The sequence below is a fragment of the Antechinus flavipes genome, chromosome 5 (assembly GCF_016432865.1).
Source record: "Antechinus flavipes isolate AdamAnt ecotype Samford, QLD, Australia chromosome 5, AdamAnt_v2, whole genome shotgun sequence".
Classification (NCBI taxonomy): domain Eukaryota; kingdom Metazoa; phylum Chordata; class Mammalia; order Dasyuromorphia; family Dasyuridae; genus Antechinus; species Antechinus flavipes.
In genome coordinates, this window is record NC_067402.1 from 274323711 (window position 1) to 274348410 (window position 24700).

Here is a 24700-nt window from a genome sequence, read left to right on the forward strand (position 1 = left end):
AACCAATAAACACAGAAATACAAAGGAAGCCATGTACAGGATAATTTGGAATTAATTAACAAAGTGAAGGCACTGAAATTAAGAGTTGTTGGGGAAGACATCTTGTGGAATATTGGATTTTAGTTAGGACTTAAAAGAAGTCAGGGAGGTCAATTGTGAGAGTAGAGGAGGGTGACTGTTCCAGGCTAGAGAAAATGCCCAGAGTTGAGAGATGGATTATTTGTAGAATGGTTAGGAAACCAGGGTCAGGGATCAAAGAGTATACATCCAGAGCCCATCTTCTTGGATCGAGTTTCTTTGTCATGGCAATAACACCTGCCGTTTATATGATGTTATGAGGTTAATAAAGTATTTTGTAGACGTCAGCCCATTTTATAGGTGGGGAAACTGAGGCAAATAGGGTTAAATGACTTGCTCAGGATCACACAGTTAGCAAAAATAGATTTGAATTCAGGTCTTCTGATTCAAGGTCCAGCATTTTGTCCATTGCACTATTTAGCTGCCTGCAGTATTCTGATTTTGATTGTACCACCTAGCTGCCTGCTGCTCAATTTTCCAGTGTTCAAATTAGATGTGTAAGAGATAAAAGAGCTTTTCTATTGTTAATTTTCACTATCTCCATATCCCCAATAATGTGTGTGTGTGGGGGGTGAGGAATTTTGAAACTGATAAATCTCAAGAAAGCCTTATAAACCCCAGAGGGAGAGGGTAAAGCTGGAAGTCTGTGTCTACTAAGTCTTTGTACTTTGTACAAGATTCAGATAGGTCTTTACAGTTTCTAAGCCCTAGCCACTCTTGCTTTCCTGCTTTTTTGGTCACTGAAAAAGTTTGGTCCTTCCTATCTAAACTCCAAGGTCGTCATGGAGACCAGTTTCTTTGCAGCCACCCACCTGTGACTTGGAGGCTTTCCTAGATTTTGTCCATGGAATTTCCCTGAAGTAGACTACCTTTAATCTTGGCATTCAGCCCGGGACAAAGGGCCAAGGGAGGTTCCCTCCCTACCACGCTCCCCCCATACTCAGTTCTTCCTAATGATTTAAAAAAATCCATCTCTTTAAAAGCCTCTAGTTATTCATCAATGTCACTTTCCCCTTTCCTCACCAGATTACATCCAGGTCAATTCATCATTCAGAATTTGGAAACCACAAAATATTGCTTCACACCGAACAGATTTCATTGATCTCTTAAGGGGACAGGAAAAGGAAACAAGTAACTTTAGCAAACACAACATTCAACCAGTTAGTGAATTCATTAATCACTGACTAGGTGCCAGCCATTCTGGGTGGGGATAAAATAAAACAAGAATACGGTTCCTTTCCTCAAGGAACATACATTCTAATAGCAGCAAATCTAAAACCCACTTAAATTTTGATGTTTTTTAACTCCAGTCATAGATAGGTGTAGTATTTATTTCAATATGATTTGGGGATTTTTTTTTCTTCTAGAAAACATGATCATGGTGAAAATAAATGTGTGCAGAAAAATATTTATTGTGGCAGAGATGTATTTTGGAATGGTCTATATAAGTGTCATAAAGGCCAGCTAGGTGGTTCCATAGTAGATAGAGCACCGGGTCTAGAGTCAGGAAGGCTTTGTCCTGAGTTCAAATTTGATCTCAGTCATTTACTAGCTGTATGACCCTGGGCAAGTCACTTAACCCATGCTATTTAATAAGTACTAATTACTTATTAAATCACTCTGGTTATTAATCCTCTCTCCTGAAAACTGGTTTGTATGAATTTTTAGAAAATGTATCCTTTGCAATGACTATCTGCAGTATGGTTCAGTGCTGGATTTCTCATCCCCTTTTGTGTCACTTTAGCAGCATCTTATGACCTCTAGCTTTTAAAAGCATAAAAGACACAGAATTACAAAAAAATACCAGTTTATACTGGAGTCCTCTTATCAAAATATTATTTAAAAATAAATTCACAGACTCCACGTTAAGAAGCTCTGAGATTCTAGTGGGAAAAAGTGGAGGACATGAAGGCAGGAGGATCTAGATTCAAATCTTATTTCTCATGCTTATTCGCTGGGAAATTAGTTAAGATGCAATTTCCCTATTAAAAAATGGGGAGACCAATTGTACCACTTCATAGATGTGGTGATGAGAAAATGAATAATTATATACATATATATATATATATATATATATATATGTTAACTGTTGTCATTCTTACATGTTATATTCTCTTGTATGTTATAAGCTAATTGAAGGAAAGTGTGGTCTTGTTTTTTGGTCTTTGCATCAACCAGAGGCTTGCACATAATAGGTGCACATAATAGGTGCTTAATAAAAGTTGTTGAATTGAATTGAATTGATTTTAGGAGTATTTAACTTTTTAACCAGCTGATTTGTTTTCTTTGGCCAATTCATTTTCTTTCATGTATTCGTTTCATTCATTTGTATTTCAACCTCCCTGTCATAAGGTTGAAATAATTGGAATAAAACAGTTCATCCTGATGATGGATGATCACCCATGACTCTGCCCAATAGCATCTTCTGTGACTGATAAAGTCTTTAAGTCCATGTGTTTTTAAAAATATTTCAGGCTTGCTAACTGAAATCCAATGTAAATCTAAACGACTGAGAAAAAACGTGAAGCCATCCTCCAATCGGTCAGGCAATGAAGACAATGAAGGGTCTGACCTGAGACAGGTGACATCGACAACCAAATCATACAGGGTAATCAAATTTAATCATGATTTCAGGGGATACTTATTCTCATGGTTGTTCCTTTGCTTCATTTCCACTGTCAAGATGAGATTCCTTTCCTGTAGGGATTAGATTAAAGTGCTTTTTGACTTAAATCATAGCCATTTATCATACTCCTGTTATGTGTGGAATATGACTAATGACTATTATTTGAATCCAAAACCAGTGGGTTGGACACAGTAGAATTGTAAACAATAAAATTTTATATATAATTCAATGTTGTTGTATATAACACAATTTTACATGCAATACAATTTGAACACAATAAAAATTACTCAAGCTGCTCAGTTTCTCTTGTCTTAGGGCACTTGGAAAGGAAATTAAATTGGCAGAGATGTGGGATAGACAAAAGTAATACATAAATGAACCTAGTAACTAGATAACATAATGAACATAGTACCAGATGTAGAGTCAGGAAAATTCATCTTCCTGAGTTCAAACCTGGACTCAGATATTCACTAGCTATGTGACCTTGGGCAAGTCACTTAATCCTTTTTACCTCAGTTTCCTCTTCTATAAAAGGAAATGGCAAAGCATTTCAGTATCTTTGCCAAGAAAGTCCTAAAATGGGCTCATATCGAGTTGGACATGGCTGAAATGACTCAACAACAAACACATGGCTCAAAAGCCAAATCTGGCCTTCCATCAATTTTTTAATAACTCAGGAGCTAAGAATGACAATAAAAATTTATTTTTAAATGTAAAAATCCATTTTAGAGGCTTGGACTGGTCAAGTTACTTGTCAAAGATCAGAAGAGATAGTAAGAACTAAGATTTGAACCCAGTATATCTGACCCAAGATTGATTATATAATCTTTTACACCAACCTGCCTTCCTGAATCATTGAAGAAAATCTAGGCAAGCTTGTTTTGGTGATTGATCCAGCTGGTTTACCAATTATAAAAACTGGTTTGTTTTGGGGTGTTTTTTGTAATTCATTGAGAAAATAAGGTAAAGATGACAATTCTTAGCATTTCTGATATTCATCATAGTTCTCCTGTGTCATAAAATGTAGTGATTATTCACACACCAAATTCAATTTAATTCACCAAACATTTATTAATTATCTATAAGGTACCAAACACTAGCAATAGAGTGCTAACAATGGGAAAGTCTCTGCCTTTGAGTTTACCTTCTTCTGATGGCTACAACAAGCACCTGAAGAAGAAAATGTCAATCAATTAACAAGTATTAACTATGTGCCAGGAACAAGGCTCAGTGCTTTGGGTACAGTATCAAAAATGAAATGGTTCCTGCCTTCAAGGAGCCCATATCCTATACAATACTTACATAGATAAGTAAATCCAAACCAACAAATCAACAAGCATTTATTAAGTAATTACTATACTGTGTCCTAAATATAAAGATAAAAAATGATTCAGTTCCTATCCTCAAGGAGCTTACATTTCACAATAAAGTAAAACAAGGGAACAACTGGGATAATAATATAAGTTTTTATTATTTAAGGATTTTCCTAGAACATTAATAAAAATTTGATATTAAAAATCATTACTTTCTCAAAGTGTTTAGTAATACTTTTTGTTTGTTCATTTTCACCAACTTAATGTGGAGGAACTCCTAGAAAGGAAATTTGTTCTACCAATTCAATTAGAGTAATTAAGTCCTTCAAAGTTAATAATCCTTATAATGTCACTGTTGTTTTTTATATTCTCCTGATTCTGATCACTTTGCTTTGCATCAGTTCATATAAGTCTTTTCATCCCTTCCTCATTTCTTGTAACACAATAGTATTCCATCACAGTCGTATATCAGTTTAGTTTAGTCATTCTTCAACTAATGGGCATTCCCACAGTTTCTAATTCTTAGCCACCACAAAAAGCTCTAAATAATTTTGCTTATATGGGTCTTTTTCTTTTTTTTTTTTAATCTCTTTGGGATATAGACTTAGTAGTATTATAGCTTAGGCAACTAAAGATGTAGTTTTATTATCCTTTGGGCATGATTCCAATTATATTCCAGAACAGTTATATCACTTTGTAACTTGATCAATGATATATTAATGTCCCTGCTTTTCCATATTCCTTCCAGCATTTGTCATTTGCCTTGTCTTTCACATAATCCAATCTGATAGGTGTGAGGTGATATCACAGAGTTGTTTTAGTTTGCATTTCTCTAATCAATAGTGGTCTGGAATATTTTGTTCATATAACTGTTGATAGTTTTGATTTCTTCTTTTGAAAAATGCCTGTTCATATCTTTTGACCCATATAATTTATTCTTACAATACCCCTCAGTTTGACCATGGATTATAAGTGGGAACTCCATTTTATAGATGGGAAAGTAAGTCATTCTAAAGTTGTGTAACTTGCCCAAATTAGTACAACAAATGTCCATTGGAACAATATAGCAGAACTCACATCCCCTGGTTCTTTTTCTTTTTCTAATAAACACGCCTCTATTAATATATATGGAGAAGACCAAAAGATTGTCTTCTCTCTTATGACTTGACACTTAGAAATGGAAAACTGAACCTTGTGACTTTTTTTTTCTTGCCAGTATAGGAGAAAATAGAACTTACTCCAGACCAACAGAACCTTCTGCATTATATTATGGATGCCTACAGAAAACAGAGGATGCCTCAAGAAATAACTAATAAAATTGTGAGTAAAATTTCTGAAAATTGGGCCAGCACCCTTTTGGCAGCTGAATTTACCTAAAATGACAATCAAAATTAGATAATAAGATCTAATTACCAATATTTCATAGTAGAGCAGCAAGAAGTCATACATATTAACCTAATATCAGCATCAGCTTAACATTGTTTTAGGTTAGCATCCAAGAAACAGATAGCATTTTAAATTGGAGATGAGATTCTTTTTTAAACTTGATTTAATTTTTCTTCTTTGTTTTTATATCATCTCAACTGTTTATTTTGACTTTTGTAATTTGCTTCCCTTATTCTTAATATTTAGCTAAAAGAGGAATTCAGTGCAGAGGAGAATTTTCTCATCCTAACTGAAATGGCTACCAGTCACGTGCAGGTCCTTGTGGAATTCACAAAAAAATTACCAGGTATGTCACAAATTGATTGGTTTCCTCAAGTACTTATAAATATATTCATATAGGGAAAAAATGAAGCTATCTTTAGACATCAGGATATTTAACAGCATAAAATCTCATTTTAAGGTAAACATTTTTGTTCATTATTAGTAGCAATAATAATACTTACTAACATTTGTATAGTACTTTTAGGTTTGCAAAGAATTTTAATTTTTTCTCATTTTTTTTCTTAAAACCATTCCCAGAAGGTTGGTGTTATTATTATTATTCCCCATTTTACAGATGAGAATAGTGAGGTAACTAGGGGTAAGCTGATTTTCCAAGAATTATACAATTAGAAAATATTGGGGCTAGATTTGGATTTTGAGAGTTCCTGACTTCCTACTGTAGACACTGCCCTGTAGGATCATATTTTAGAGCCATTGCATAGGGGATCTTGGGAGTCAGGTTATCCAACTCCATTTTACAGATGAAGAAACTGATTCCCAAAGAAGACAAGTGAGAAGCTCAAGATTATAGTATAACAAGATTTACCAGAAAGACCCTTGGTGTAATGACACAATTATTGACTTGAGTATCAAAGATCCCAGATTCAAATCCAAACTCTGATCTTTATTAGCTATATGACTTGAGAACATATTCCAATTTCTTCAACTGAATAATGATAGAATTTGACTAGCTAACCTTTGAAATCTACACTGGATCTAAACCCTCAGATCCTAATGGTCTATAAGCAACAAACGTTTATTGTCTATTGTGAACTAGACAAGGACTTCTTAAACTTTTCCCACTCACAACCCCTTTTCACCTTAGAAGTTTTTGTGAGACCCTGGATATATGGGTATATAAAACAGATATGCAAATCAAGCATTACTTATAATAAATCATAAGGAAATTTATTTTAAAAGAATTCTTGGTATACATATAATTTTATCATTTATTAAAAATGAAAGCAAATTTGTGCAGTGTTAAGATGGGTGTCCTTGTTTATTTTTACACATATAATTAAATCTTGGTGGAATATTTCATGCCTTTTACTGTTGCCAAATTTTTCACAAGCCCCACATTCGGTTATGATGTGACCCCATATGAGATTGTGACCCAGAATTTAAGAAGCTTTGGGCTAGATTATGGGCTGGGGGTGTATAGAAAGAAATCATAATAGGTACCGCCTTCCACTATTTTACATTATGTTAGTGGAACAATAATTACATGGAAAAAGAAATACAACATATAGATATAAGAGATACAGAGTAATTTCATATAGGAATTACTGCACTTGTGGGCTTTCACAAATTGAATCCCTCAAAGAGTGGTGGTGTGGGACCTGAGATCTGAGAGAGAAGCATCTCACTGAGAGGTTGAGGTGAGGTGAAAGAACATTTTATAATCTTTCCAGGGGCCATTAGGAGAAAGGGGTGGAGGTGGGGAAAAGAATGTTGTATATGATGAATAAACAAAAAAGGCCAATTGGCTTGAAGTCTTCATAGAGTGTGTGAAGTACTAGGTAATAAGCCTGGAAGGTACCCAGAAGTCAAGCTGTGAAGGGCTTTAAATGTCAAAGACAGGGATTCATATTTGATCCTAGAGGCAATAGGGAGCCATTGGTAATTTGGGGACAAAGGAGTGTCATGGTTGGATCTGTGTCTTGGAATATCACTTTGTCCGCTGTATAAGGGACAAGACGTTTATACCACCACTACTTGAAATATTTCCAGTGGCAGGCAGAGTTTTTTTTTCCACAGACTTTTTGTTAGACATATTAATCTGCCTTTTTTTTTTCTCTCTTGGCCTGTGATGTTATTTTATTAATTTCATTGCATCTAGCTTTTTGGATCTACGTGGGCTTGGGCAAAATTCATAAGACGTGGGGAGAAAGTGCTCACTTATCATTGAAACATGAACATTCTTTCATTTCTTTATTAACTCTGAAAGATGAATTTAATTTGTTATATGCTAATTGAGTTGAAGGCAATCCCTCATGATCAAAAAACAAGATTACATATTCATGAAAGTTGTAAGTGATGGACGAGGGATTGAGAAAGGGAGGATGTGGACATTTCTTTTAGCAATTTCTGGAAGGGTACCTAGAAAAAGCTGGAACCTGGGTGGCTCGTTGCTTTAGAATCAAGAAATAGTTGATCAGATTAAGCATCCTACATGTAAAATCCTTCAACCATCACAGAACTGTGATCTCATTGAGGTGGCCTCCCTTCTCAACACAGACTGCAACAAAGCAAACTTCTCATTCCTGTGTCTCTTATCTATATCTTATCTATATCGATTCACTAATTCTCGAATCAAGGGCCACCCAGTATTCAGAAGCCTGCTTGTAGGATTCAGGGGACTCAATCTTTTTTGTATCATGGATCTCTTTGAAAGATTAATAAGGGGGAAGGAAGTAGTTAGGGAGTGGGATGGGGGGAGGGAAGTAGCATATATTAAGTACCCACCATCATTTTATTCTCACAACAACTCTGGGAGGTGCTTTCCCCCAATTTTACAGTTAAAAAAATTAAGACAAATAAAAATTAATTGACTTATTCAGGATCACACAGCTAGTGTTTGTCTGAGGCTGTATTTGAACTCTGGACTTCCTGACTCTAATGGCAATTATTAGATTAATATTATGAAAGTTTGAGGACCCCTGCAAAGAATTGACAATGTAATAGTAGAATTAAGACACAGAAATAACAATTATAATATCAAGAGAATCTCAGTACAGGAGGGAGATACAAAATACTACAAGAAGTCTGGGAAGGAAGAGACCTCACCTGGTTGATGGCAAGGAACCCCAAAAGCCATGTAATCTCTCCCCTTTCTAGTTGTAATCTAGTTGGCTAGAATTTTAAGATGGAAAGTTAGTTCTAACTGAAGGGAATGTATTAAAAAAAAGAGAGAGAGAGAGACCAGAATAAATTCAGAGAAATATATAAAGTGTCATTTTATGGGATTATTGAGAGTATAAGAAAAGTAGCATTGTGAATAAAGATAGTTTGGGTCCATAAAGTAGAGGGCCTTGAATCTAGGCCAAAAGCAAAATTGATAGAGTACTGTGCTTAGTGTCAGGAAGATCCCAGTCCAAATACACTATTAGATATTTATGGTCACTTTTATCTCTATGTGCTTCATCTTTCTGATTTGTAAAATGAGAATGATAATAGCACCTCTATTGCAGGGTTGTTGTAAGGATCTAATGAGATAATAAATAGAAAGCATTTAGTGCAGTGCCTGGCATATAGTAGGATTGTAGAATTGGTTTTTGGTTCACTCATTTCAGTCATGTCCAACTCTTAGTGAAACCATTTGGGATTTTCTCGGCAGAAACGTTAGAGTAGTTAACCATTTCTTTCTTCAGTTCATTTTACAGATAAGGAAGTGAGGCAAACAGGGATAAGTGGCTTGCCTAGGATCACTCAGCTAATAAGTGTCTGAGTCAGATTTGAACTCATAAATATGAATCTTTTGACTTCAGACCTACTCTATCCACTAAGCCACATGCAACTGCCTTTTTGCTAAAAAAAAAAAAGTTAGATATTATAGAGATTATTATTATTATCATTCAATAAGTTTATTAAGCATCTACTGTTTGCCGTGTACTAGAAAAAAAATCAATCTCATTCTTTCTCCAGGATTCCAAACTTTAGACCATGAAGATCAGATTGCCTTGCTGAAGGGGTCTGCAGTTGAAGCCATGTTCCTCCGTTCAGCAGAGATTTTCAACAAGAAACTTCCTGTGGGGCATACTGACCTGTTAGAAGAGAGAATTCGCAAGAGTGGTAGGTGCTTTGGTTGACAGCTAAAAGTCTATGTTGTCATTAGATATGGAAAAGAAGCCATTTAATATCTAGTTCTAAGGACTTGTATGGGAATAGCATTAATCAACACGAGTAGGAGTGCCAACAAAACCCAGATGCCAATATGACATTTGGGAAACAAGTAACCTGGCAAATCTGTGCCAGTGATGACAGGATGACAAATTGAATTTTCAAAAGTGTTTTTCAAGGGAAATTTCTGCTTTGTCAGGACTGTAGTAGACATTAGCTTTATCCTAGTTAGTATAATTATAAACTCGATAAATATTATTAGTAAGTGACCTTAAAAAAAGGAGCACTGTTTAAAATATCATCACTCGTATCATTGTTAGCTTTTCCATAGCATTTTAAGATTTGCAAAGCAGCTTTATATGTTTTTTGTTTGAGTCTCATAATGATCCTATAAGGTAGATGCTATTATTACCCCCATTTCAAAGATGAGGAAAATGAGACTGAGAAAGGCTGTCACATATCTAATAAATATCTGAGACAGGATTTGAATTTAAGTCTTTCTGACTCTATTGTGGAACCTCTCTAACCACTGCCACATGTATTATTCCCATAAATATAATGGGCAAGATAAGGGCAAGTATTATTTTTATCTCCATCATGAGGTCTTCTTCCAGTGCTTCATTATGATATAGATGGTCCCAAGTTCTCAAAGGCTACTCCAGAAAAAGAGAAGCTCTGATAGATTCTACCAGTCAATCACTCAACAAACATTTATTAAATTCTACTGTTTTCTAATCACTGTTCTAAGTAGTTGATCAAGCTTGCAAGGTTCAAGGACAGTTACATGATGAGACTCTGTCATCTTGGGACTAGCTTAACAAATTGTGGAGAGACTCATCAACATTGGGCCATGGTGAATTCTCTAGTCATAGCAATTTTTTTTAATGGATCCTCTGAAACTTGGGGAAGTTAAAGTGACTTTTTTCATGAATACAGAAATCAATAGAGAAAATAAAAGTATAAGAACTGTGTTTCTTTTTGGCCTTCCTTCCCTTCTTTTCTCTGAATTAAAAAAAATCTATCACTCTTTTCTCTCTTTTCCTTTTGGGCTATCTTTTCCTCATTCCCATTTGTTCTCTTATACCTCTATTAGAAAAAAATACAACAAAACTCTTCTAACAAATATACACAGCCCTGGAAAACAAATTCCCATCTTGAATGTTTCTAAAAAGTCTCATTCTGTAGAAGGATACAATCCATCACTTTTCTGTCAAGAGACAGGTAGCAGGCTTTAACATACCTCCTCTGAATCATAGCTGGCCATTGTATTGACCAGAGTTCTCAAGATTTTCAGACTTATTTTTCTTTATAATAGTATAATTTGTGAATAAATGTACATATTGTATGGTATCCTTGTTTCTTATCCCTCCATCCGTTAGAATGTTGGTACTCTTGAAGCAGAGATCATATTTTTGCCTTTCTTTGTATCCTAATGCTTAGCACAGTGTCTGGCATGTAGTAAACCTCATTTAAATGCTTGCTGACTGGACTGATCACTATGCTTCTTATCCCTTTGTCCCTATTGTTTATGATACAAAAGTTTCTATTCCCTTACAACTTCTCTCTATAGATGAATTCAAAATCAATAAAGATTTGTTAGGCAAAGTTGAAGAAGAGAAAATCAAAAGATAATGCAAAAATTTAATGATTAGGACCACGTAATTCCAATTATTGGGAATAATTAACAATTATGGGGCTGGCTATTCTGGATAAATTGAAAGGTGGGAAGAATGGTTGTAATTCAGTTATTCAAGGGACCCGAGCAAAGCAGTTCCTGAAGAAAGCTTCATGTTAGGAACTACACAAATAAACCTGCTACCAGTTCGTGATAAGATATATTGTCCAAATCCCAATCATATACGAGGACAATGAGAAGCCCGTGGTGCTTTGTTATTTTATCTATCATGATGCTCACTTCTATTTATTAATATTTATGGATTTTATTTTCTAAGTTGAAATTTTAGAACACTAACAATGAAAACCAAAACAAAAACTAACCCAGATCTGAGAAGATGACCTTTCAAAATCTCTTGATTCATATGTTAATGCACCTCATTTTTATTTTCCATTGTTCATTTCAGCTTGAGTAGCATCATGGCTCATAGCTGCCTTGTTTACGCCCACAGGTCTCTTTATATAAAGTAATATGAAATTTCTTTCTGTGTTCATATCCTTTCATACACTTTCTATGACCAAAAAAACAAAACAAAACAAAACAATTACGGATACAAAGATACTGTCTATAGCCTCAATTTAATTAATGGGTAGCCCAGAATTTATGTTAATTATGCTTTAGAACTTATGTATTACATGAATTGTAAGGTGTCCACAATTTTTAAATACGATAATTCTAAGAGAATTTTAAAACAACTGCTTACTTTCAAATGAAAATAGAGCTATTCATATAATAGTTTGATGTATATAATAAGACTAATTTACAAAGAATAATAGCTTATGATGTATGTGGTTTGCAAAACACACATTACATATGCTACCTTTTTTGATCCTCACAATTACCCTGCCCTATCAGGTATATGCTATTATTATTCCAATTTTACAAACACAAAAACTGAGGATCAAAACTCAATTGTTGTCATTTAGCTGAGAAATGTCTGAGAGAAGAGTTGAATCTGTCTTTCCAATTCTAAGTCTGGCACTCCAATTACCAGTCAATCTTTCCTTGGATGGTTAAAAAAAATGAAAGAAATATAATAGCTAGGTTGCAAAGGATTTTCACTGGACTTCTAGAAATATAATAGTTTACCTTATAATATTTGATTTTGACTCCATGAATAAAAATTATCCCCCAAGATAAGTTCTTCACCAGAAATCTCATCATCACGGGGAGTCCTTCAGTTTTGGTACTCCCTACATCTTCAGTACCCTCAGTTGCCTCTCTTGCTTTGATTGAAGGCTGGAAAGCAGAGCAGTTAACCCCTCCCAAAGGTTTCCTTTATAGGGGGCTCAGAATTTGTAGCCAACTCTTTACTTTCCATCAGCTGCTCTGCTTGGTTTCATCCACGAACATCATATCTTCAGGCTGGATACGTCTGACCCTCTCTAGACTCACCTTTTCAACGTCCTTTTCTTCTGCTATTAGATTATAAGCTCCTAGAGCAGGGAATGACTTTCTTTTTCTTACTGTTAGCTCCAGTGTTTAGCACAGTGTCTGGCACATTTATTGGCACTTGATAAATGTTCATTGACTACTGATCAAGTAAAATTGAATAGAAAAGATTACTAGCACTCAGCAATTTAAAAATGATACCAAGACTAAGTAAGGGAATATGAGAGAGTAGTAATGAGGAAGCAGATCAGTGATGTTAACTCTGCTTCTCATGTTTTTGAAGGGCTGATATTTGGAGTTTTTTATATGCTTCTTGGCCCCATAGGGCGAGAAATAGAAACAAAGAGTAAATGTTTCAGAGAGATAGATTTGGTACTTTGATGAAAGAAAAAAATTCCTAAAGGTAGGAAAAGAAAGGTGTCTAAAAGGGGGAAAAAATGGAAGGAGCTAGCATGGGAAATGAATTCCCTATCACTGGCGATCTAAGAGTAAGTAGAGGTTGGGTCTCCACCAGTCCAGAATATTGTAAGAGAAATGAGAATTAAAACAGATGGTCCTTGGATGATCCAAGGTTTCTGGTGAAGAATTTATCTTGGGGGATGCATGCTTTTGTGTATGGAATCAAAACCAAGAAGAGCCACTTGAAATGTTGTGAGGTAAATTATTATATTCCTTCCTGCTGGCTACTTTCACAGACAAATTCTACTGGTACTTTCCCTCTCAGGGCCTTCTCTTTAAAAGTGAAAGGCTGTACTGCATGACCTTTAAAAGGGTCTTCCAGCTTTATATATAAATATTTGTTATATCTAAATATTTAGATTATATCCAAATATATTATTTATTCAGTGATCAGTTAATTATTTTCTTGAACATCCCAGCATGGATATTCTCTTATTCTTCTAATTTATTCTTCCCTAGTCTTATCTTCCTAATGAACAATTCAATTTAATAAACATTTACTAAATGTTTACTAAGAACGCAATAATTCATTGCTGGGAAGATTAAAAATGGAAAAAAATAAAAGATTTTTTTCTTTAAGAAACTAAAACTCAATAATCTAGAGAGTAATGAGGAAAGACATATAGTTAACAAATACCCACCTACTTTGCGCAAAGCACAGTTCTGTCAGCAATGCAAAAATAGAAATAATCAGTCAACAAATATTAAGGGTCTATTGTGTGTCAGGCACCGGTACTAAGTGCTGGGGTTACAAAGAAAGGCAGAGATCAGTGCTTGCTCCCAAGGAGCTCACAGGCTAATGGAGGTACCGATATAACTATCTATGAACAAATCATATATAGACAGGATAAACTGGAAATCGTCACAAAGGAGAAGGCAGTCGCATTAAGAGGAATCTTGTAAAAAGCAGGATTGTGGTTGGGATTTGAAGCAGACTAGGAAAGCAGGAGACAGAGACGAGGGAGGTGAGCACAGGAATGGGGGGAACAAGGAATAATGCCTTGAAATGGAGACATATTGTGGAGGGATAGGCCCTAATCTTCATAGAGCTTGGAATATAGAAGCAATATAGTTAACAATGTAACTAGATGAATAAATACCCAAGTAATAGTACAGGTGAAGTTATATAGAATTCCATGAGAAAGTGTTTAATATAGTATGTAGGATATGTAAAATTTATTTTATATTATATGTTAATACATATTTAAGTATGTTTAATATTATGTGCATCTACTGAACATGAGATAATGGAGCTAGATCTGAACGGATCATCAGAATGGGTCAAAGACTAACCCTGGAATCAGGAAGATGTAAATGGAAGTCCTCTGCCCAACATCTACTAACTAGCTCTGTGGCCTTGAACAAGAATACCCGCAACACTCTAACCCTACAAAACACAGTTGGGTTGCCAAATAACATTGGTGAAAGGTCCTTCTCCACAGTAAATCCTCTACCTCAGGGCTTCTTAATCATTTTCTACTTAAGACTGCTTTTCAGCCAAGAAATTTTTATGTGATCTTGTGTACATAGATATGTAAAATAGGTATACAAACCAAACATTTACTGATAATAATAATACAATAAATTTATGAGTTTTATATTCAGTTATGTGACTCTGTATGGGGTTGCAACCCACAGTTTGCTCTACATCAGTATTATCAACTTCATATTGGAGTGGATAAGGCTGCATATTGTCTTAGAAAACCACAAATGAACATTATCTCTGCTGTATTACATTTTCATTCATTTTGTTACACACTTCTGAATTATATTTTAATGTAGTCAGAATGTGACTAGGAGTTTTTCAGGTGCCTGATTTTGTCATCTCTCTTTACATCATGATATCCAGATAAAATAAATGCTACTAGGTTAATAACATTATATCAGAATGCAATTGAGTAGAAAGAGAATTCGATTTGGAGGTAGGGGACCTGATTTGAATTCTTCCTAGTTCTGTTGTTCTCTGCCTGTGTGTCCTTGGATCACTGGATAATAGAGTAAGTTAGTCAATAAGCAATTAAGTGATTACTATGTGTCAGGCACTGTACTAAGCCCTAGGGATACAAAGTAAGGCAAAAGCAGTCACATCCCTCAAAGATCTCACTTTCTTATGGGGGAAAATACGTACCTGCTTGTTCTTGTTCAGTTTTTTCAGACATGAAAGAGATCTGCATTTAATCCAGTCTTACTAAGTGCTTGAAAATTCTACTTTTTAAACAATAATAGTCGATAAAATTTATTAAATATCTACTATGTGTCAGGCACTTTGCTAAGAGTTAGGGCTACAAATAAGAAAAAGAAAGTTCCTGCCCTCAATGAGCTTACGGTTTAATGGGCAAAAACAAAACACAGAGAAGAGGGAAAAAGTCAGAAGAAGACACTTGTCATGGAAGCATGATGGTTGCAGAGTGAGAACAAAGCAGAGCGGTTAACGGTAAATTAAATTAGCTAGAAATTAGTCTGACCAGTCTATAAAAGAAGGGTTTAGAAAAGAGCAGTGCTCTGCCGTCCAATTCTCCAATAAGAGAATGCTAAGGAGAAATTAGGAATCAAAGCTGAATCTTGGTGAATCACCAAGATAATGAGATTTAAAGCGATGATCTTATCCTGGGGGAAGCAGGATGTTCCAAGCAGAGCAGCTGATGGAAAATGAAGATTTTGGTTTTAAGATTGCATGTGGCCTTTTTCCTTAAGGTCAACCACATAAAGTACCACAAGTTTCCACTTGTGACCTCTTTTCACCTGAAAATTTTATGTAGCTCCAGATATATAGGTATATACAATAGGTATATAAATCAAACATTTACGGATAATAAATATAATTGCACAACCCCCACATTCAGCTATATGACCCCATATAGGCTCATGACCCACAGTTTAAGAAGCTTTGACCCAGTCCAGTCCCCCTCTTCTTATAGATGAGGAAACTGAGACCCAAAAGTTAAGTGGTTTGCTAAAGATCACAAATGTATATCCTGGAACCATAGATTAAAAGCTAGAAGAGAACTTAGTACCATGTTGTTCAAATGCTTCAGGGTCACACAGATGGTAAATGGCAGAGTCAAGATTCAAACTCAAGTTGAGGGATTCCAAATGTAACTCTCTAGCCTCCCTCATAACAATCCTAAGTAAGGAGATAAATGCTACTATTATCATTACTCCCCTCCTTCTCTCTTCTTCTTCCCTCTCTCATTGGTCTTTCACAGGTATGGAAGGAGACTCTGAGTTATTAAGTTTGGAGTAGATCTGTAATTTCACTTATATAAGAAATTCCCAGTGAATACTAGTGCTAATCGGCATCTGCTCGGCAATTTTATGGTTTTATAACAGGGACTCTTAACCTTTTTTGTATCATGGACTCCTTTTAGAAGCCTGATGAACTCTATGGACTCCTTGGAACAATGTTTAAAAATGCATAGGATGTCAAAAGAAATCTATATATACATATATATTCTACAGTTACATAATTATATGAAAATGTAATTATCAAGCCATTAAAGAAAAAAGTTATTGAATCCAGATTTGAAAGTTTCTTGGAGCATTAAGAGGTTAAATCCCTCCCTCAGACAGTGTCAGAGCCCGTCTTGGAAGCTGGGTCTTCCTCAGAAGTTAGCTCTCTATCCATTGTTGCCCTGTTGCCTCTCAGGAATCTTGTACTTCTTAAGTCATTTAACGAAATCAGAAAATAGATATTGATGTTTAAAGTCTATCGGGCAAGGCAATGTTGGTGTATAACCCTTACTCTTTGATTTTGAGGAGGCAGGTGGTAGTGGATCACTTGAGGTCTGGAGTTCTAAGCTGCAATGGGGCTGACACTCATTGGGTTGTTCGTATGGTAAATCTGTCACTGATGTGATGAACCTAAAGAGGTACAAATGAGACCAGGTTGAAAAAAAATAAATCGATTAGACCCTGTAAATATCTGCTCCACTTCTAGCCTTAGTGATAGTCTCACTTTAAAAAAAAAAAATGAATTAAAAGCATGCTTGATTCTTCTATCATTAATTAAACTGAGAAGCTATTTAGATTAGCCCCCAAACATATTTACAAAATCAGCTTACGACTTTAAAACAGATTGATTTTAGAAAACAAAGGAATTACAATCTGTTCCACAGAGGGCAGTCTGTTTTTTTAATGATTAAACCATTGAAGAAACAAGACTCTTTTGTGAATCAGTAAACAAAGCTTCCCAGACAAGTAGAACACACACATGATTCATACTTGCCCAACTAGAACAGGTTCTTTGTTCTTTTGTTGGAGAACGGTGCCCTCTTGTGACCAAATTGCTAGTTGATCAGAACAGCAAAACGACAAAAGATCATAAAATAAAAGGGAAAGAAGTAGGGAATATGGAAAAGGTGGCCACGACCCCTTTGGGGTGACAGGATTTTTACATCTCATAAAAGTATTGGCTTCATTTTATTTTTGAATTTTTAAAAATCCTAGTTTGTATACTGTGACTACAAGTAATTTCTAAGTTTCTACCAATTACCTTTTCAAAATCAAACCTATTTTTCTATTTTTCTATCCCCTGTAACATTTTACAAGCTTAAAAAAAAAGGCGTTTTACTTTTACATAAAGCGACTTTCAGTCGCTGACTATTTATTACTTACCTGCTATTGCCAGACACTGTGCTAGGTGCTGATGATACATAGATGAAAATGAAACAGGATATGTGCCTTAAGGAGTTTGCATTGTTGATTTGTATTTTGCCATTCTGTATATGCATCTTTAGGGACACCTAAATGGCTCAGCCCCGGAGTTAGGAGAACCTGAGTTCAAATCTAGCCTCATATACTCACGAGCTGTGGGACCCTGAGCATGTCACTTAAGCTTGTTTGCTTCAGTTCTGCATCTATATAATGAACTAGAGAAGGAAATGACAGACCTCTCCAATATCTTTGGCAAGAAAACCCTAGGTGGGATCACAGAGAGTGGGACACAGCTAAAATGATTTAACAACAATGTATGCCTTTAAAACTTAACAGAGATCATAACTGACAATAATAATTGTTAGAATCCTTATAAAGGGATAAGTCAGTTGCCTAATTTAGCATGGTACTTAGCAAATTCTCTAGCTCACTAATGTATTTAAGTACTCACTGGAGTTCACACTTTTCAGAGATTCACAAGTCAGTATTCAGTATGAGATTCACAAGTCAGAAACCCACAATCCCACTCTCTCAGAGGAGGAGTCAACCTTTGTGTTCACACCTTTAAGAGATCATATATAAGAAGCTCTTGGAGCTTCAGTCAGTTAGTCAGTTTGGAACATTGCCAGGAGTCAGAGAGGAGCACTATGGGAGATACAGAAGCCCACAAGCCCACTCTCGGAGGCGAAGTCAGATTCATTCCATCTTCCACCTTTGTGCTGGCTGGAGGCTGAAGAAAGCAGAGGCAGAAGCGAAGGACAAAGCTGCAAGAGGTCTTGGAGAAATAAACGTTTGGATTTTACCAGCTGGCTGTATTTGGAGTGATTATTACTCTGAACTGAAACTAAGGCTGCTTCCAGAAAACCTCCCCAAGAAACCTGCTTCCAGAGAGAACCATTATATTTTAAAGAAGAGAAAACCACAATTTCATTTTCCCAATGTAAGTTTGAAGGCAATTATAATCAAACAATCAGGTCAGATGCCATCTCTGAAGAAAAAGGCCAAGATAAAATTAGAAAAGAAGCAGTTAAAGATTTAGGTCTTCAAAAGTGGTTCTTTGCAGACCAGTAGGTCTTAATGATGTCCCAAGATACTTGGCTCGCCTCTTGGGTCATTGGTCAGAAGACACTTTTATTTTAGAACCAGTTGGCAGTTGTCATCTTCAAAGACTTTGCAAAAGAATAGAGGAGTCTAAACAATACTGACATTTAAACAGCTGAAAAAAAAAAAAGAATCATCTTACCAGAAAATTGCAAATCCTTCATCTTGGTACCTGAGAAATGTAGTGGAATCAATTATCAGCCCATTTGTCAGTCCCTAGCAAATCTCGGGGTGATCGATAACAAGCCATCCATCTTTGTAAAAGACAAAGCATGTGATATTCCTCTAATTTCCATGGGATACAGACAAATGAATGATTTGATGTTGTTTACCAGAATTTACTTAGCAGCCCATGGGCAACAGAACCGGTATCCCTGCCTATATTGTTTCAACCAGCATATACATAACCTAGCAACATCATTAAACTATAGACAATGGAGGATGTTGGCTATCATGGCCCTCTCTGACTTAACCACGATTGTCTCAGTGCTTATATTCTGGCAGAGAGGGGTTCTTCATTTATTGTGGAGAATTATATAAGGAAATATATTAGTTAGTGATAGTGCATCTAACGAAAGTATTTAAAAATCAATAAATGAATTATTTTACTAGAAGAGGCAGTGAGACAGAATGGTGAATTTAAAAGTCCAGAAGACATGGATTGCAATCTTGCTCATTTATTCATTCATCCAACAACATTTACTATAAGTCACACACTGATTTTGGGCAATGGGGATAAGGAGATATAATCTACCTCACAGGGTTTGTTGTAAAGCTCAAATAAGTTAATATATATCAAGTGCTTTAAAAAATCTAAGGTAACATATGAATGTCATTATTATTATTATAACAATATACAGAACATTATTCTAGACTTAATTCAGTTCCACAAACATTAATGAATTCCTTGGTAGTTAGTTGACATAGTAGATAGAATGCTGAGCCTGGAATCAGGACAATGAGTTCATATTCAACCCCAGACATTTACTAGCTGTGTTACATTGGGAAAACCCCTTAATCTCTGTTTGCCTGACTTTACTCAACTGTAAAAATAAGGATAATAAGAGTACCTACCTCCCAGAGTTGTTGTTAAATTCAAATGAAATTTTTAAAGAACTTCATATAGTGGCAAGTAGGTGCTATATTATTAAGATTAAAATTATTATTAAGATATCATTTTTAAGCCATGACATTAGGCTGCTTCCCTTTGTCTACAAACAGTAAAATATCTGTTGAATGAAGAAATGAATAAAAATATAGAAATGTCTTCTTAACTGGTATTGATTCAGTATGAGGCAGACTTTGGTTTTCTCTAGATCAGGTTAGTCCCTTAAGACTGCAAGTCAGAGGTGTCACATCTTACACATGATGCTCCTGATTAGGGACAGAACTAGATTAAGATGTAATTAGAAATTATTTAAGAAATATATAAAAATACATTAGAACATATATAGTGTTAAAGTGAGGTTTATATGATCTTGGGGATCATCATGTATGGTGTAATAGCTCCTTTTGATATAATTGTCTTAAGGCACAGAGAAGGTATTGATCTGCCATGGTCAAGATTTCCCTATGCCCATGAATCCTAGGTCAAAAAAAAATTATAGTACTTACTTCACAGGGTAACTGAACCCAGAAAGGCTCAGAAAGATGATATATATAAGGAACTTTGTAAACCTTAAAGTATAAATGGTATATTATTATTAAAGATAATAAGTATATGAAAATATTGAGGGAATCCTAGCTATAAAATGAGAGAATTTCATAGTTCTTGTGGAAATGCAACTGATTAAAATACATTATCCAGCATGCCTGAAATGAAGGCAAAGTTATATAAATGACTAGACTATATAATAATGAAGCAAATCAATGAGTCTGCTGGCTGACTTTCCTTATCTTAGATTGCCTTTTGTCTGTGACTGGGACAATGGATAGACACGCTTCTTTATATGTACCTATACAATTAAACCTTTTGAGGTGTTCAGATCTTTCAATATGTATTTTTTAAAGATATGACTTTCTCTCCCACAGGTATATCAGATGAATATATAACTCCTATGTTTAATTTTTATAAAAGCATCGGAGAGTTGAAAATGACCCAAGAAGAATATGCTTTGCTCACAGCAATTGTCATTTTATCACCAGGTAATAACAAAATGACATTCCATATCTTAATTAGCTATGGGCAAAGGGTGTGTTCAGTGTAGGGTACCACAGTTTAAGAAGGATCTTGGTAAGTTGAAAAGGGTCCTGAGCAGCAGGGTCTTGAGAACAATCGAAGGAAGTGGGGATGCTATTCTGGGAGAAGTTAAGATCAAAGGGAACATGAAGGCTGTTTTGAAGACCTATCAGGTATAACAGTGATAAAACTAATTCTGTTCACCTTTCAAGAGTAGAATGAGGAACAATGGGTAGAAGTTTTAAAGTGGAAAATTTGGACTTAATATGAGAAAAAAGTTACCAACTATTAGAATTATCTGAATTTGGTTGTGAAGAGCATCTAAGATGTAATGGGTTCAAATTTCATTCTTCCTCATTTCTCTGTCAGTGTGGAAATATAGCTACTAAATGTTAAATGTATGAGGTTGGATTTCAACTGAGGTCCTCCTAACTTCAGGGCCAGTATTCTGTGCACTGTGCCACCTAGCTGCCCCAAAAACTGGCTGATTTCTAAGATTTCTTCTGATTCTATAGTTTTATAAAGGAAAAATAAAGGAAAGCTAATAATTTATTCTCTACTATCTTTTTCAAATCATTGAAATAAATTAATGAATGTATAAAGTAATATTATTCAAATACATTTTAGAATAATAATCCAGAAGATGTCAATTAGCCAGGAGAATCAAGATGGTGAGGTAGATAGTGTTGGAGCTGGAATCAGGAAACCTTGGTATCAAGCTCTTCTGACATTTATTACTTTAACCACTCTGAACTAGTTTCCTTCTTATTCATCGTATGAATGTTTTAGTTGTGATGGTGAGTTTTCCATTACAGCTGCTCCATATTCCATTTTCATAAAGTAGACAGCTTCCTACTTCTGTTCAAATGATTACTTCCATCTCAGCAACTTTCTTTATTTCCTATCTCATACTAGACAGACAATACATAAAGGACAGAGACTCTGTGGAGAGACTTCAGGAACCATTGTTGGAAGTCCTACAAAAATTGTGCAAGATATATCAGCCTGAAAACCCCCAGCACTTTGCCTGCCTTCTGGGACGTCTCACAGAGTTAAGAACATTTAATCATCATCACGCTGAGATGCTGATGTCCTGGAGAGTAAATGATCACAAGTTTACTCCACTCCTCTGTGAAATCTGGGATGTCCAATGTTAAACTTTATGGTGGGGTGGGGAGGAGTCTGATGGTAAGGAGTAGATCACAATTTATTTTCATAGGAATATAAATTAGTTTTATGACCTCTTCATTGCATTTGTACTTAGATTTCACACTGCCATTTTGTTCAGTATTTATGGAGTAATTAACCATTCATAGGAGAGGAAGATCTCGTAAAAAAAAGCTCTTTGGGGATGATGGTCCACTTATAAGAGAGACTCACTTTTTGAGACAAGTTTGTCCAGTTTGGGAAATTTCACATGATTGTTGTTTCAATTTTATTTGTTGCAATGGGAAAAGCATTTGTTTTGTACCTTCACTTCCCTGTACTACACAGATTTTTATTAAAGGTATATGACCAAACACACTGTAATCATCTAACGAACAATGTCAACATGAGCTTTTCTTGGGATTTCAAAACACTAAACACACTCTTTCTTGGATGGTGAAAAGTTGTTTTATGTATGTGTGTGACTATAGATAATGAAGAGGGAAAACTAGTTAATCAGTGAGTATTTATCCACAGTCTGTCAAGCATTGTATAAAGAAAAGCAATCCTCTTCTAAGGAGCTTACAATCTAATAGAGGAGGCAACATATAAATAACTAGGCACATTTAAGATATATACAATATAAAAAGAAGGATTATTTGGAAAGATGGCACTATGGGGCAAGAGCAAGAAACGATTTGCAAGACTACCAGCAGAGGTCCTTTGTAGAAGGTGGGATTTGAATTGAATCTGAAAGGAAAGTCTAAAGGTGAAAGTTAGGAGGGAAAACATTATAGATAGATAGTAACATATCAGGGAATGGAACACCATGTCTAAGCAAGGTCATTGTTACTAGATTATCAAGTATATGAAGAGGAATAAAGTATAAGAAGACTGAAAAGGTAGAAAGAAGTCAAGCTGTGAAGTCAGAAAAAGATTTTAAATTATATCTGGAGGTAATAGGGAACCATTACAGTTTATTAAGTGTAAAGGGCTGAAAATCTGAATAGGTGCACAGAAATCAGACAACCGAGAACTTAAGGGTAATTACTACTATTGGACAACACTCTATTAGCATACTCTTGGAAAATGGCCCTTCTCACTATTCTGGGCTGGCTCAATCTTTTGGCGTATACAGATGATTGTAGGAGGGATTAGGGGGTGGAGTAAGACAAGCCAGAGTCACTTTGGCGATGGACAAGGAAAAGGGAGGTCGTGGAGATCCTGCATCCATCCCCTTCACTTCTCCCCCTAAAGACCAAGAATAAAGACCAAGGACTTTTGCTTATCCTGACTCTGGCTGATTCTAAGGCATCCAGGGTGCTAACCCAGACTTCACAATTAAGTAATGCGAATGGCAAAGTCAAAGCTATATTTTAGGAAAAGCATTTTGGTAGTTGAGTGGAGATTGGATTGGAGAGGGGAGAGACTTTGAGTCAGGGAGATCAACCAAAAAGTTATTGTAGCAGTCCAACTGGAAGGTGATGGGTTCTGTCCTAGGATAGTGACTGTGTGAGGGAAATGAAGGGGATGAATTTGGGAACTATTGTGGAGGTAAAAATCATAAGACTTGGCAAAGTTTGAGTATGTGAGGGAAGTATGAGTGAAGAATAAAGGTTGTGAGCAGAGGACTGGAGAAGATGGGATAAGAGGGAAGTCAAGAGGAAGGGAAGCATGTGTGTATGTGTCTGGGGGTTGGATGGATAATAGGTAGAGAGTGGCCAATAGTTGATAGAATGTTGGAACCCTAGAACCAGATATCCTGGGTTCAAATATTGCCTCTGATGCTTACTACCTACAAGACCCTTAGCAATTTATAGAACTTCCTTGAGCCTCAGTGTTCTTAACTGTAAAATTAGGGGTTTGGACTAAATGATATCAAAGGGTATTTCTAATCCCTCCTTAAAACAGAAGCTCTTTAAAGGCAGGTGCTGATTCATTTTAGTCTTTGAATATCCCTATTGCTGGCTCCCAGTCAATACTTAATAGATATTTGTTGACTGATTGTTTGAAATGCTTAAAATATGAATGCTCATTTTGTCACTTCCTTTGGTCCGATGAAACCCTAACAGATAGTCAGCCTACTCTGACTTCCCCTGATCATTTCCACTTTCTCTGGAGTCCAAAGAATTACATAGGGAACCAACATCAAGAATTCCTGTACCATCCATTTCCTCAAACCTTCACTTTCACTTCTTATTGTTGGTTTCTAATTAAGCCCATGACTGAGACTTTTTAGTTTTTCTACGTGCACATGACTCAGTGTCAGGAAGGCTTCATTATCCCCTGCCATTAGACCAGACTCTTAAAACCCATTAGCATTGATACTTTATGATTTATGACGCTTTCTGCATCAAAGATTTGGGGGCAAACTTGCCCACACCTGTATGGGAAGATTTTCTAGATTGGCCCAACCTAAAAATTAGGAAACTGCCTTTCAATTGTAGTGCTGACATTTCATGCTTTTTCTCTGCTAGACTTCCTTTGGTGAATGTGGCAAGAAACCTTGAGAAGTAAGAGAATTAACTCAT

At 35.7% G+C, this 24700-nt stretch overlaps 1 protein-coding gene across 2 annotated transcripts in view; it reads left to right on the forward strand.

The window, feature by feature from the left end:
* NR1H4 (nuclear receptor subfamily 1 group H member 4) overlaps positions 1–22568 on the forward strand; it is a 57854-nt gene extending 35286 nt beyond the window's left edge. For both annotated transcript variants that reach the window (XM_052001704.1, XM_052001703.1), the window contains exons 4-9: positions 2553–2686; positions 5239–5337; positions 5650–5749; positions 9370–9516; positions 20876–20989; positions 21939–22568. In XM_052001704.1, coding sequence (XP_051857664.1) covers positions 2553–2686; positions 5239–5337; positions 5650–5749; positions 9370–9516; positions 20876–20989; positions 21939–22180 — 836 coding nt within the window. In that variant the 3' untranslated portion in view covers positions 22181–22568. The remainder of the gene's footprint in view (positions 1–2552; positions 2687–5238; positions 5338–5649; positions 5750–9369; positions 9517–20875; positions 20990–21938) is intronic.
* The last annotated feature ends 2132 nt before the right edge of the window (positions 22569–24700 follow it).